At 42.6% G+C, this 12,341-nt stretch overlaps 1 protein-coding gene across 1 annotated transcript in view; it reads right to left on the reverse strand.

Moving 5' to 3' along the window:
- The window catches only part of LOC144781954 (cytochrome P450 2A13-like), a 609,250-nt gene that overhangs the window by 41,197 nt on the left and 555,712 nt on the right, over positions 1-12,341 (reverse strand). The window contains exon 8 of the mRNA XM_078661044.1: positions 8,966-9,107. Coding sequence (XP_078517170.1) covers positions 8,966-9,107 — 142 coding nt within the window. The remainder of the gene's footprint in view (positions 1-8,965; positions 9,108-12,341) is intronic.

Here is a 12,341-nt window from a genome sequence, read left to right on the forward strand (position 1 = left end):
CCGGCGTTGAGTGCGTTGAGGGTGGCGGCGTCGTAGGTCCATCGTGTGGACTGGCGTCGACGGGGGCCAGGGGTCCTGGCGCTGGGCGCAGTCCAGGCGCAGACGGGCGCAGACGGGCTTCACCCTTCATTGAACTCCACCTATGGCCCTTTTTGCTATTTATATTACTGTTATTTTCTTTTTATATTTTAAATTCAATATTTTTATTATATATTATTTATTTTTGTTACATGGAACTCGAATGGAGGCTCACTTTTTTTAATTATAAGGACTTTAAATGACACATGGCCATCCACCTTGAGTTTTTCAAAAAGCTTGGCAACCAGAGTGCACCAGTAGCAAACAAAAACGATGCAGCAGGGCATCATGGAATTCCTCTATCTGCTGCGATGTGGCTGATGGGTCAGAATATGTGGTTTGCCTTGGGACTTGAGTCAGAATAGGCTTTGAAGGTGATGACGTTCAGGAGAGAGACTGAGAGGCATAATGATGCCCTCAAGAGTTCTCTGGAGTTTGAAACTGGCAGGAGGGTTTGAGTCCCACTTGGTCTTCCTGTGGTTCCTTTTTGATTTATCCGATGACTTTGACCAGGACAATGATCTGTCATGGTCACAACTTTGGGAGCTGGACCAGGACATCCCTTTTGACCTAGAAAAATCACTGTGTGGCGTTTTTTGCATTGACTGGGTACCCAGTTCAGGTTAAAAGTAGCCATGATGTCTCTAATCAGTCTCTTACTACCAAAAAGCAGACTAATCAGGAATATTGCGAATGTACTGTAGAAAAGAAGGGGTAGGCTTTGGAATCCAGGATGCACCATCTACCTGGATTAATCTGGTCTAAGACCTTATTTAGAACTTGGAGAAAATGAATACTCTGTCAAAACGTGACATATTGCAAGTACCTTAGGCTAAAATGAACTTGTAATAGAGAGGATGGGATACATTTCTTGTTTTGTTAGAGTAGTCTGCCCTCATAACTCTAAATAAGGCCCTAAGCTATCAGTAGTGAGGAGGTGATCTTTCTCACTTTCACATCCAAGGATGTCTCTCTGTATTAGTAGTGTTTTTGGTTGGACATTAAATGCAATTATGCTGCAGTGGTATAGTACCTAGATAATGACTAAAGTATTTGCCGAATTTCATTGTAAAGGACAGGATTTTTCTCATTGTGCCCACATAGTAAACATGTATATAATGTACTGATCTCTATTTTCATTCTGGTCAATATTGTCTGCTCCACTGCATCAGTTTTGTTGTAAATGATTTGATAATTAGCATTACAAATAACAGTAGTTCCTTTGACAGTGGTACCCCATGAACTATCATAACATTCTGTAGCTCCTAATCTCCAACATACTAATCTATCCTTCTGAACCACACTTGTTTCCTGGAGGCTTTCAATATTAGGCATTACATCAAATCATTCTATTTTAATCCTCCTTTTTTGCTTTTGAATTTTATCCCTTTTACTTTTAAAGAGATAGTCTGTTTTGAAACATTAAGGAATGTGAACATCAGCTTCATGTATTGGTTCTATTGTCTCCTGACCATTTTCTTTTGCTTTCTTCCCTCTAACCTGATTGCCCTCAAACACCAATGTTTTTGTCCTCTCAAACTCCATTTGCCTTTACCTTCCTTTAAGATGCTTGACACTTCACTTCCTCAGCGGAACTGTCTTGCCAATAGAAGAAACCCCTCCCTCCCTCATCCTATTATATGTCAGGACGTGCATCCAGGAAACATGACTATCCCTTCCTGACATCTCCCCTTCAAAGTACACATTAGAGTTTGTGCATTATTTCCAAACTAGGTTGGAATCATGTCAATTCTTGAGGCCCATTTGGTGACATAAGGATTACAAGGTTTTAAGCCATGAAATAAATTGCTGGGCTCATTAGCATCTGCAAATTCTAAATGGACTCATGGCAATTAATTGTTAGATTGGATTTCAATCTTACGGGAATAGAAATTCACTGAAATTCCGGGATTGAAGTATATAGTAAACATTATCTTTTAGCAGTCTCGCAAGCCTGGACAGGGAATATTGAAAAAAGAAGGTGCATGCTTTGTTGCAAATTACCCTTTTTAGGCTGGCATTGCTGAGGAGCAGTTACTTAATTTTATGGTCATGAAAATAAGTGATGTTGGGCTTTGGTTTACGTTCTGATTTAGGCACATTTTAGGCATGCTGTGTATTCTTGCAACTCATAAAGTAGGGGTTGTACTATATATTTCTAAATCCTTGCCTATATTTTCTTCCAGTAAAACACTGACACAGAACATTGTATCTGAGGCTCCTGCCTCTGTCAATTCAGGTACCCCAATTGTCCTTTGGCTGAAATGTCACTGGTCTATTTTCAAGTTTCATTTGTAGTTCAAATTTGGTTGGTTGCTCCTCTCACCGGGGTACTCTAGAAACGAATTCCAGGACATGTTTCCATAAATTAAGCTGAATCACTTTTTTGACCAGTGCTTCCATCATGGATCCTTTCTCAATTTGAGACCTTTTTTTTACACCCTTAATTTCCTTTAAGATGCTTTTAAATGTAACTTTAGTGGATTGGGTGATGAGTGAGAAGCATGAGAGCTCTCAGATTATTCTCGTTATAATCCTGGAATTACCTGCATTACCAGGGTACCAAGCTCATCAGTCTGGTCTTGCTTAGGAATGACTTGTACTATACTATTGAGTACTGAGTCTTATAAGGTAAGAATATTTATTGGTTTTAACCATTTCCTAGTAGGCAGCCCTGTATGTCTTCTTGGAGGGAAATTCCGTGGCATCAGGTTTTCCCCACAGATTGCTCATCCCCATTTTGGACAACATAGTTCTAATATTGGACAACCATGGGATCGCATGTAGTCGACCTAGACTCCTCACTTCCAGTAAGGTTTTGCCATACAAAGAGAGCTCCGGAGTAATCCAAAGTTGCCTCTAAAATGCCAATGGGCGATACCGCGCTACATCTTCGGTATTATAACAACCCAGGTCTAAATAAAGAGGTAAGAGAGGGGAGGATTGCGGGAGGCCATCTATTGATCAGACAAACTTATTTTGTGCTAATGCCAGGGGGTTAGATTATCAAAGCTCCACAATTCCGCGCCATATAATATTGCTAGGCTTATTTTGGTGTTATATATTTGCAGTACAGGGGCATTAGGCTTGGTTTGAGAGAGCCTATGCTCCTTAATCAGGGAACCTGCTAGTTGCGCATGCTTTAGTGCCACCATATCAACTTGGGTCTGCCAACTTAGCTTTCGATTCAATGTGATACCCAAATAGGTGAACATATCAGTCTGATCCAAAGGAACATCATTCATGTATACTCTCATTTTGATGGACTTAGATTTGTGGAGCACCATGAACTTTGTGTTTCCCACATTTATCATTAGCTCATGTTCGCGGCAGAACACCACAAAACGAGACAGGTCAGCCTGCAACCCCTTTCTCGTCTTGGATATTATCAAGGTTTCGTCCGCGAACATTAGCAGGGGTATTTTCATGCCAGCTAACGATGGTGCATCGGTGGGGTGGTTTATAAAGTACTCGACTACTCTGTTTATAAATAAATAAAACAGAGTAGGAGCCAGCACACAACCCTGTCGTACCCTTTTTGACACTAAAAACCTCTCTGTTGTCTCCCCCGGTTTACCCCATCAGACCTGCGCATAAGTTGATTCATGAAATTTTACCAAAATACCCACCAATTCCGGAGGCATCCCCATTTCCAATAAGGCGTTCCACAATTTCACACGGGGGACAAGATTGAATGCAGATTTTAGATCCACAAAAGCCGCATGGAATGCGACCCCTCCTATGACGACCACCCACCAATATATTAACACAAACCTGAAGACCTGGTCTAGAGTGCTTGTATGTGGCCGTAACCCTGCTTGTAGTCGGGGTTAAAATATCTGTTTCAATTATCCAGGCCTGAATTCTACCAAGCACTAATCTGGCTACAATCTTTTGTACAGAGTCAATCAGACAGATTGGTCTGTAATTCCCCGCTTGAGAACGGTCACCCTTCTTACATATTTGCAAAATTTCCGCTCCAGACCAAGTGTCTGGGATTGGGGCACTATTTGCTACTGCGTTTGCTAAAAACTTTAAGTAAGGTACCCAAAGCTCTTTGTCCTTTATGATTAGATCGGCAGGTATGCAATCAAGACCCGGGGCCCTGTCTTGTGGAATTAACTTTAATACGGACTCAACCTCAGCACTGGTAAAACACAGGGGTTCATTAGTTATTTGCCACTGATGGATCTCTTCATTACTATTTGTGGACTTGAACTGTGCCTCAAAATACGCTACCCACTGTTCTGGGGCAACATGATTAGTCGGTGCCTGAGTCTGGTTGCCACTTCCCCATTTAACTAAGTGCCAAAATTGGGTCATGTTCCTCCCTTTGAATGCCAACTTCAAGTCCTGCCAACTGTCTTCGTCCCACTCTTTCTTCGCCTGCAAGGCAGACACTGTCTAGGGAATTCCTAGATATAAAAGACGAAGTCAGACTCGAAGATTATTGGGACCTCATTTCCAGGCCAACTGACCGGAAACTCTATCATCAATACAGAATAGGCTCTTTGCCAGTAAGATCCTTCACAAGCAGATGGAACTCATCAGTGTGTGATAAGTGCATCTTTTGCCATGTCCATAGTGAGAATATAGACCATATTTTATTTGTTTGTCCTGCCTACCAACGGCCCAGGACAATATGGCTTAAACCGGTCTGTATGGCCAAGGGTATAAGATCCGCGAAGGAAGCCATAAGGATCCTGAGGTCACGGCCCTAATAGTAATTGGTATGGCAAGGTTTCTGAGCTGGCCATGGGCCATCCGAAACAAAAAATTGGGTGCTGAGTAGCTCATAGTGTAAAGAGGGACCATATTTAATTGTATGATGTTTCTTCAGATGAACAAGGTTTTTACGTATATGAAGGTATCATGGTTTTAAGCTCATCTGTTATGTCAATTGCTGAACGCCATGTCGAAAACATATGTTAAATTGTAGTTCAGACATATATTTATTTAATAATTTATGAAGAATTGTGATAGTTGTATTTCTCAACTGAAGGATGTTTTAATGATAATTGTTATGAGATTAAATATTCTTTTTACATTTTGAATGATCATGTCTTTTATGATGAACAATCAAAATAAAGACTTTATTGAATTGAATTGAATTGAGTACTGAGTCAAGAAGGCTAAATATGTTAGAGCTTGGTACCTGTAAGAGTTGATGGCTATTTGTCTCTGCACCTCCAGAATACAGTGAGCGTATGGCACCTGATCGGGGATCACCAGTCCCAGTACCATATCATTAGGTACTGGCTGGTCATTGAGGAAGGGGACTTGCCTTTCATTGTATATAGGGTATCACATGTGGTCTCTGATGAGTCCATGTTTTTCTGATAGGGCTTTTAAGGAAGCCTACTTGAAAGGTTCCTGTGCTTTTCATTACAGAATGGTTTTATTTGTATTCCTCTTCCAGGTTTTCTATGTATGTGAAAGCTTCAAACACCGACCAGGAGGTTTGTAGTAGAGGAAAGCTAGATGTGGAGGTATCTAATCGAGTTCCACTGTAGAAGCCCAGTTTATACTTATCAGGAGGCACTTGGTTTTTCTTACTATTATTTTCTTAGCGCTTAATAGTTAACTACATATGTTTCTTTGGTAAAATACCTGTTTCTCTTGTCCAGGCCCGGACTGGCCGTTGTGGGCACCGGGCAATCCCCGGTCGGCTGCAAGAGTGGGGGCCGGTTTTGGGCCCTGGGGGCCGTTTTTGTTGCAGAGCCGTTTTTGCAGCATAGCTGCAAAATCGGCCCTGTAACAAAATCGGCTGAAAAGCGGCCCTGGCAAAGCGCTCGCCCCCTCCCGCCCAGGGGGTGGGGGGCCGGCCGAGCACTTTGCCAGGGCCGGTTTTGGTTCCCAGTCCGGCCCTGCTCTTGTCACTTGTGTGAGGCCCTGTTATGCATTCATAATGCCTCTGCTACAGGCTGGATCTCCTATAAAGCCTTTTGGACTGGAGCTATCCTGACCAAAGCACTGACTGTTTGGGATGGTGGAAGGGAATTTTTGTCTAGCTCCCCTGGCGGGTTTACCTTTTGTTCTAGTTGACCCCTGCCACATTTGCTTCACTGCTCTAGACCCTTTCGCTGTGGCAGCACATCTGTTAAGTAATTTAAAAGGTCCTTTACTGATCATGTCTTTTACCAATTTAGTATCCATGATATGTGGTTACAGTGAGAAGCACTGAGAAAAACTGCTTGAGCAGGACAATGTTTTATAGCTTCTGATGGTTAGTAGTGATGTTTAAATGAGCGGGAAATTAAGCTAGGCCCATTCTGTTAATAAATTATTTTATAAAGCATCATCATCCTCATATTTATTTGTGCCTATCTATTAGTTAATACAATGTTATATGGCCCTATGGTGACTGTTCTGTATGTTGTTTTACAACTGTGGGACCAATAAGGACACTTGTATTGTTTTTAGTCATATAACCAGACGGACATTCCACAATGAAAATGTACAACTTTAGATGCGCCGGTGATTTTTCTTAGGACCCACTGGAACCACACACTTTGGTGGTGCTTGAAACAGTGTTTATTTGTGTAAGCTACTGATCATTTAACATAAAAATGTGAAGAGATATTCATGTATGTTAAAAGCAGGCAAATAGTGAAGGAGGTAAAATATGTCTGTGTTGAATTTAGATGAGTACGTTATTTTTTAATGTATATTTACTTTTGAAATTTAAAAGGTTCATCTATATCATTTATACTATGTTTTTGTTTGCAAGTTTGCTTTTATTATATATGTCCCGATGAAGCCCATGAAGAGTGAAATTGATTCACCTAAATATTTATGTGTACATAATGGGAAATTTAAGGAATTTTTATAAACCATAAACTGCAGGTCCATCAACAGGAAGTGCAGGTGCCACCTAAATCCTAGTTTGCTCCTTCCTCACACACGCTGTTCCATCCTCACATTCTTTCGCACCTTCACATAATTTTTGTATGAGTTTCACACTCCTGGCATTCTTTAGATCAGTGAGATGCTTCCATAAGAGCTGCTGTATGACCTGCATTCTGAATTTCTGAAGGTATTTAGAACCAGACAAATTAGTTTGTGAGTGTGTGAATCCAGCAAGTCTGAGTGAAATTCCTGTCTGTCTTTGGGTTTTTTGATCCTTGTTGTGTGACAGTACGGTGTGGTGGTAAACGTGTGAACAGATGTGGTAATTCTTTGGTTTTGTTTTTTAACGTGATTTCTTAACAGTGTAGCTGTCTATCCCCATGAGTGATCTAACATAATACGGATATAAGTATTCACATATGTAACAATTTCAAATGCAAAACATGAGTTGACCTATCAGGCTATTTGCATATGTAAATTTGCTAATTAATGCATTGTACATCCCATGACATTGGCAATTTAAGCATGCACAGAGATATACAAGTAAACAAGCTTTACAATCTCATAAATAAATTTGTATGAGGCTCGTAGCGAATTATACTGAATAAAAGCAAAGAGAAGGACGGAGAGTTTACTTCAAATAGTTTTCATAATGAAAGATAATTATTTCTTCCCAGGCAGGAAATCATTTAAACCCCACTAACTGGGTATTCTGCTATGAACATTTGTGAAGGGGGATGTCACTAAGCACCCATATGCATTTGATAGTGTGAGTGGGCAGTGAAAAACTGCACATTTTAGCTCCCTGTTTTAAAAGGAATTGAAAACTTCAGGCAGGGGTCCACTCCTCTGTGGGAGATTGAGGTCACTGATCTAAAACCAAGAACCAAATTCAAGTCTTTTCAATGTTTCTCTGTCTGATTTATATGGGCACAAGAAAGGGGCACAAAAAACTGTGTATGTAATAATTTTATCTGAGTTATTACTGATTTTTCTAAGCGTTGCAAGCACTGTTGGCACCAGCTTTGGATCCTAGCTATATTAATAATTGTTATTACTGGAAAAAAAGAGCAAAATAGATGTGTGCTCAAAAACGTTTACTTGCACCGGAATCTAAATTAGGCTCCGTGGTCCAGATATACTACGGGGCAGAATGCAAAAAGTGGTCACAAATTGTGCACCAACTTATTGCAGCCCTTCCCTGATTTTGAGATGCAATGTTTGTACTAATAGGTGTACAAAATATCCTTTTGCAGGGGTTGCTGAAGGACTTGCTTAATGAACAATAATTAGACTGGTCACTATTTATAAATTAATTTGATTGGTTGCAAACACTGGGATGATGGCATGCTAGGAACAGCGGGCCAACATACCTGAGTATGCATTCCCAAATTGGAAACTTTTTTCTTGAGCTGCCCATGTTCCTTAAAGGAACAGGTGTTGCTCTAAAACAACACAAATTTCCCATTTGCAAAAACTTTGGGTTGGTGGGATAACAGACACCGGTTCATAAAAGGGAAGGTGCCTGAAGGGGACATCGTCCACTTTGCAATTCAGTTAGCATCCCAAGTCAGGGGTTGGCAGTTCATCAACGGTTTGCAACCACAATTGTGGTAAAACATTATTGATACATTCAATAGCAAATAACAAGAAGACGGGAACATCCCGTTCATGCTCTTTCGTAACTGCAATTTGGCATGAGTCCCTAAGCCCAGTCTTCCAAAGAGCAAAATGAGTCAAATACATTCCTAAAACCCATTTTGCGGTCAAAAACCCTGTGACTTTGCGAACTGCAGGATTTTTTATTTAAAAATGGCTTTGTATATCTGGATCCATAGTTGATGTTGAAACTAACTACTCCAGCCTTTACCTTGAGATGTTTGCAAAACACAATAGAAGAGAATACAACTGCTCCCTACTACATAGAAATTGGAGGAGAGGCCATGTACTGTGACTGAGGAAGTAACAGTATCAAGAAATGTCAAATGAAGTTGGGTGAAGGGGAGAGAAGTAACCGTCTCAGCATAGAGTGTCGTACCACATGAAAGAGGCATTAAGGCATCAACTGTTTTGAAGCTTCCATTTTCATCCAGGAAGTGTCCAGGGTTGAATTTGTTGGGGTCGGGAAAATATTTAGGATCATTCAAGGAAGTTGTCAGCATTCCAAACACATTCGTTCCCTGCAAAGCAAATAAGAATTTAGTAAGAAAAACATAAATAAAATGTCTAATTACAACTTGTTCAATCAACAGTTAGGGAGCAAGAACTGAAGAATGTCAATGCATTTCAGCAAGAGTAAAACATATTGGACAGGAATGGCTAAAACTCATTGACATTGAGGCTTAGACTGAAGGTGTCAAAGCAAATGTCCTGTTTTGTGTGGAGGATAAGGGTCAGGAGCAATATTTATTTATGTCGAAACAAGAGAACATACGATGAGCAAATAGAATTCAAAACATGTCAACTATTAGTATATCTAAGAAAGATCAGCTAAGTTGGGAATACAGCTTTTTCTAAGCGTTTATACAAACTTATATGCATGAGGAAATTGGTTATTAATTTGTCAGGGGGTACCCATAACAAGTAAATGAATCCACGCTGGAATAAAAACCGTTCTAAGAGAATCTATGTTCAATCCCTGACATGAGCGGCAGGCAATCTCAAAAGAAGTGTGTGTTGAGTTGAAGCAGTATAAACAATTTTAATGTAATGAATAAAACACAATAAAATTCCCAAACCAATTTGGCAAAATTGAGAAACATGTAATGAGCTAAAAGACACCAAGATCTTAAGTTGGTTGAGGGGTACAATACATATAAATGTTTAAATGTTTAAAGCAGAAAGATCCTAGAACATAGTGATGTGACAATCAAAGGCATTACTCTTGGTTGGCTGGTTCTTAAACAAGATTTCAGGCTCTCCGCAATGAAACAAAGCTTGGATATGCCGATAAGGTCATCCTGGTCAATGTTTTTGCCTTTGGACTTAATCTCTGAAAAGTGAATCAAAATGTTGCATCATGGCAAAACGCCAGACTTTAGCTTGCAAGAGATCCCTCCCTCTGAAACTACTGTTTTTGACTGCACAAGCTCCAGGTGGGATAAATATGAGTTTTGTAGCCACAGAGGTTACTCTGTGTGTCAGATACATTTACTACCAAGCCCCGGTCCAGAATTTACCTTCGAACCTATTCACTTTTCAGATATCAAAGTACTCCAATGGGGCAAAATGGTAATTGTAGCTGATCAGGGCTCCATGAATCTGGATACGTTCACTGTGAAGGCCTGCTGAACCACTTTTCAACACTGCCAAAAGATCTGGGAAGGATGAACACAGTTTTGTTGCCGGCTTTCAGTGCGCACTCCCTGGGCAAGCCTCAGGACCTTGTCTCAATGCTCCAGGGGAGGAAAAATGAGTCCCAACTTTTTCAAAGCACTGAAAAAGTTCCTCCCTGTCAGGCCTGCAACCCCAAGCACCTCATGGTAGGCTTCTGGGCACCATGTCTCTCTCCTGGCAGGGATCCTGCATGGTCCACCCTTCTATGGTCAATTAGCGATTCCTGGGAATTAGGATCCCTTCTGCTTTTTCTTTCCCTGAAGAAGGCAAAGAAGATAGGCAGCCACTTGACACTTGGGGATCAATCCCAGTCTCTAGGGGATATTGGGTTTTAGGAGTCTTTGAGTTCCTAAGTCCTCAGTGAGCACTCTTCTTCCAGCAGGAATCAAGAGGGTTCTTCCAGCAGGGCCTTATTCTTCAAGTGGCGTCTTCTCAGGAGTTGGTAATCAGAGTGCCAAATTTATGCTGTGTGCTAGCCAGTGATAGCAGAAGTTCTACCACCAAATCCTAACTGTTTTCTCACAGTTGCTGACGTTCCTTTTTAGAATACTTCTTTTCTTTAGTAAACTCTAAAATTACCCAGGAGACCTTATTTCAACATGGAAGAGTCCAGCTGCCTAGTGGCAGACCTGTCTTCAACCCATTAGCTAGTTCCCTATATAGATGACTTCTCCTCTCACCTGACATGGTCGAAACTGGTTCTCTTCTCCACTGTGACTGTAGCCTTCCTTTCTGGAAGGCTCTGGTAATGATTAGAAGAAGCCCTTCTTGACATCCCCTAATCAAACGAGATAGTGCAAAAGCAGCTCTTTGTTCTCCAAGCTGTTCCTCTCAACTCCCAGATACCTTACCTTTGATAAGTGGTCAACATTTAACAACCATTTGCTCTACCTGAGCTCCTAGGCATGCAATTGTCCTCTTCGCCAGAGTGATTAACTTTCACAGTCAAGGATGTGTGTCTAACCTCTGGGAATTTTAAGAGCACAACTGGTTTTACCCCGGCTGTGGCTTAGGCAGCATAAAATTCAGTTTTACAAAATACTTTTCAATCTGGTATCAAAATTCTCATTTCACCTTCAAATATGTTTTTGGGGGCATGGCCAAGATGGCGGCGAGGTAGGACGTGCTTCTCTGAGCTCCTGCTCGCCGTCCGCCAAAATTAACTTCTTCCAGCATTCACCGGGGCTGAGTCTTTACCTATCGCCTGCCGGGCACATCTGAGCCCCCCCGGCTATCGGTGGCAGACTGCCCTGAAATGCTGATACTGGCATCGGACCGAGGGCAAGGCCCGACTCCCGAGAAACACGCCACAGCCGCGGCCTCACCTCAGGGGCGGTCCCTACTGTGGGCTGTCGAGGCCAGCTTCAACTGCGGAGGCCAGCGGGGCGCGACCTTTGGGTCGCAAGCCACCGGCTTCAGAGGGGAGCGCCGACTGCCCGGCATCCCGATCCGAAGCAGCCTGAGACGCCAAGACCGTGTCAGCGCTGGAGAGAGGCGGCAGTAAAGAGCTGTGGTGAGGCAAGGCGGGACTACCTAGACTACAGCGGAGTGTGAGGGGCGACCCTTACCCCAGGCTGCGGACCCAGAACCCAGAGTGAGGTTGGCAGCAGTTCGCCACCCATATGCACCAAGTGGTAAGCGGGGAGCGGCCTAACTGGTAGATGGCCGTCGGCGAAGCAGGAGCGGCGTATCGGTGGTGGAGTGTCACGCGGTCCGCAAGGCGTGGCGGCCTCATAGCTGACAATTGAAGGGGCTCAGAGCTGCGGGCACACCTAGCACTACAGGTGGTGCTGGGAAGTAGTGTTGCGGCCGATAAATGTGGCCCCCCCTGGTTTCTCCGTCCTGCTGCCTCCCTGCATGGTGGGCACGACGGGCCTTGGGCGGCCATTTTGAAGCGGGGCAACTAAACACCACAGGCCCATAGAGAAGGGGCGCAGGACGCCGGAGCGATCGGTGCTACAGCAGGGAACTTTAACATATTGGTGCATCCAGTTGGTGGTGATGGAGCGGGGACCGAGCCTACCGCCGGAGCACACACGCCACGGGAGATTGAGAGGTGCAGTGAGCCTGCAATTATT

This window comes from Lissotriton helveticus, chromosome 9 (genome assembly GCF_964261635.1).
Source record: "Lissotriton helveticus chromosome 9, aLisHel1.1, whole genome shotgun sequence".
Lineage (NCBI taxonomy): Eukaryota > Metazoa > Chordata > Amphibia > Caudata > Salamandridae > Lissotriton > Lissotriton helveticus.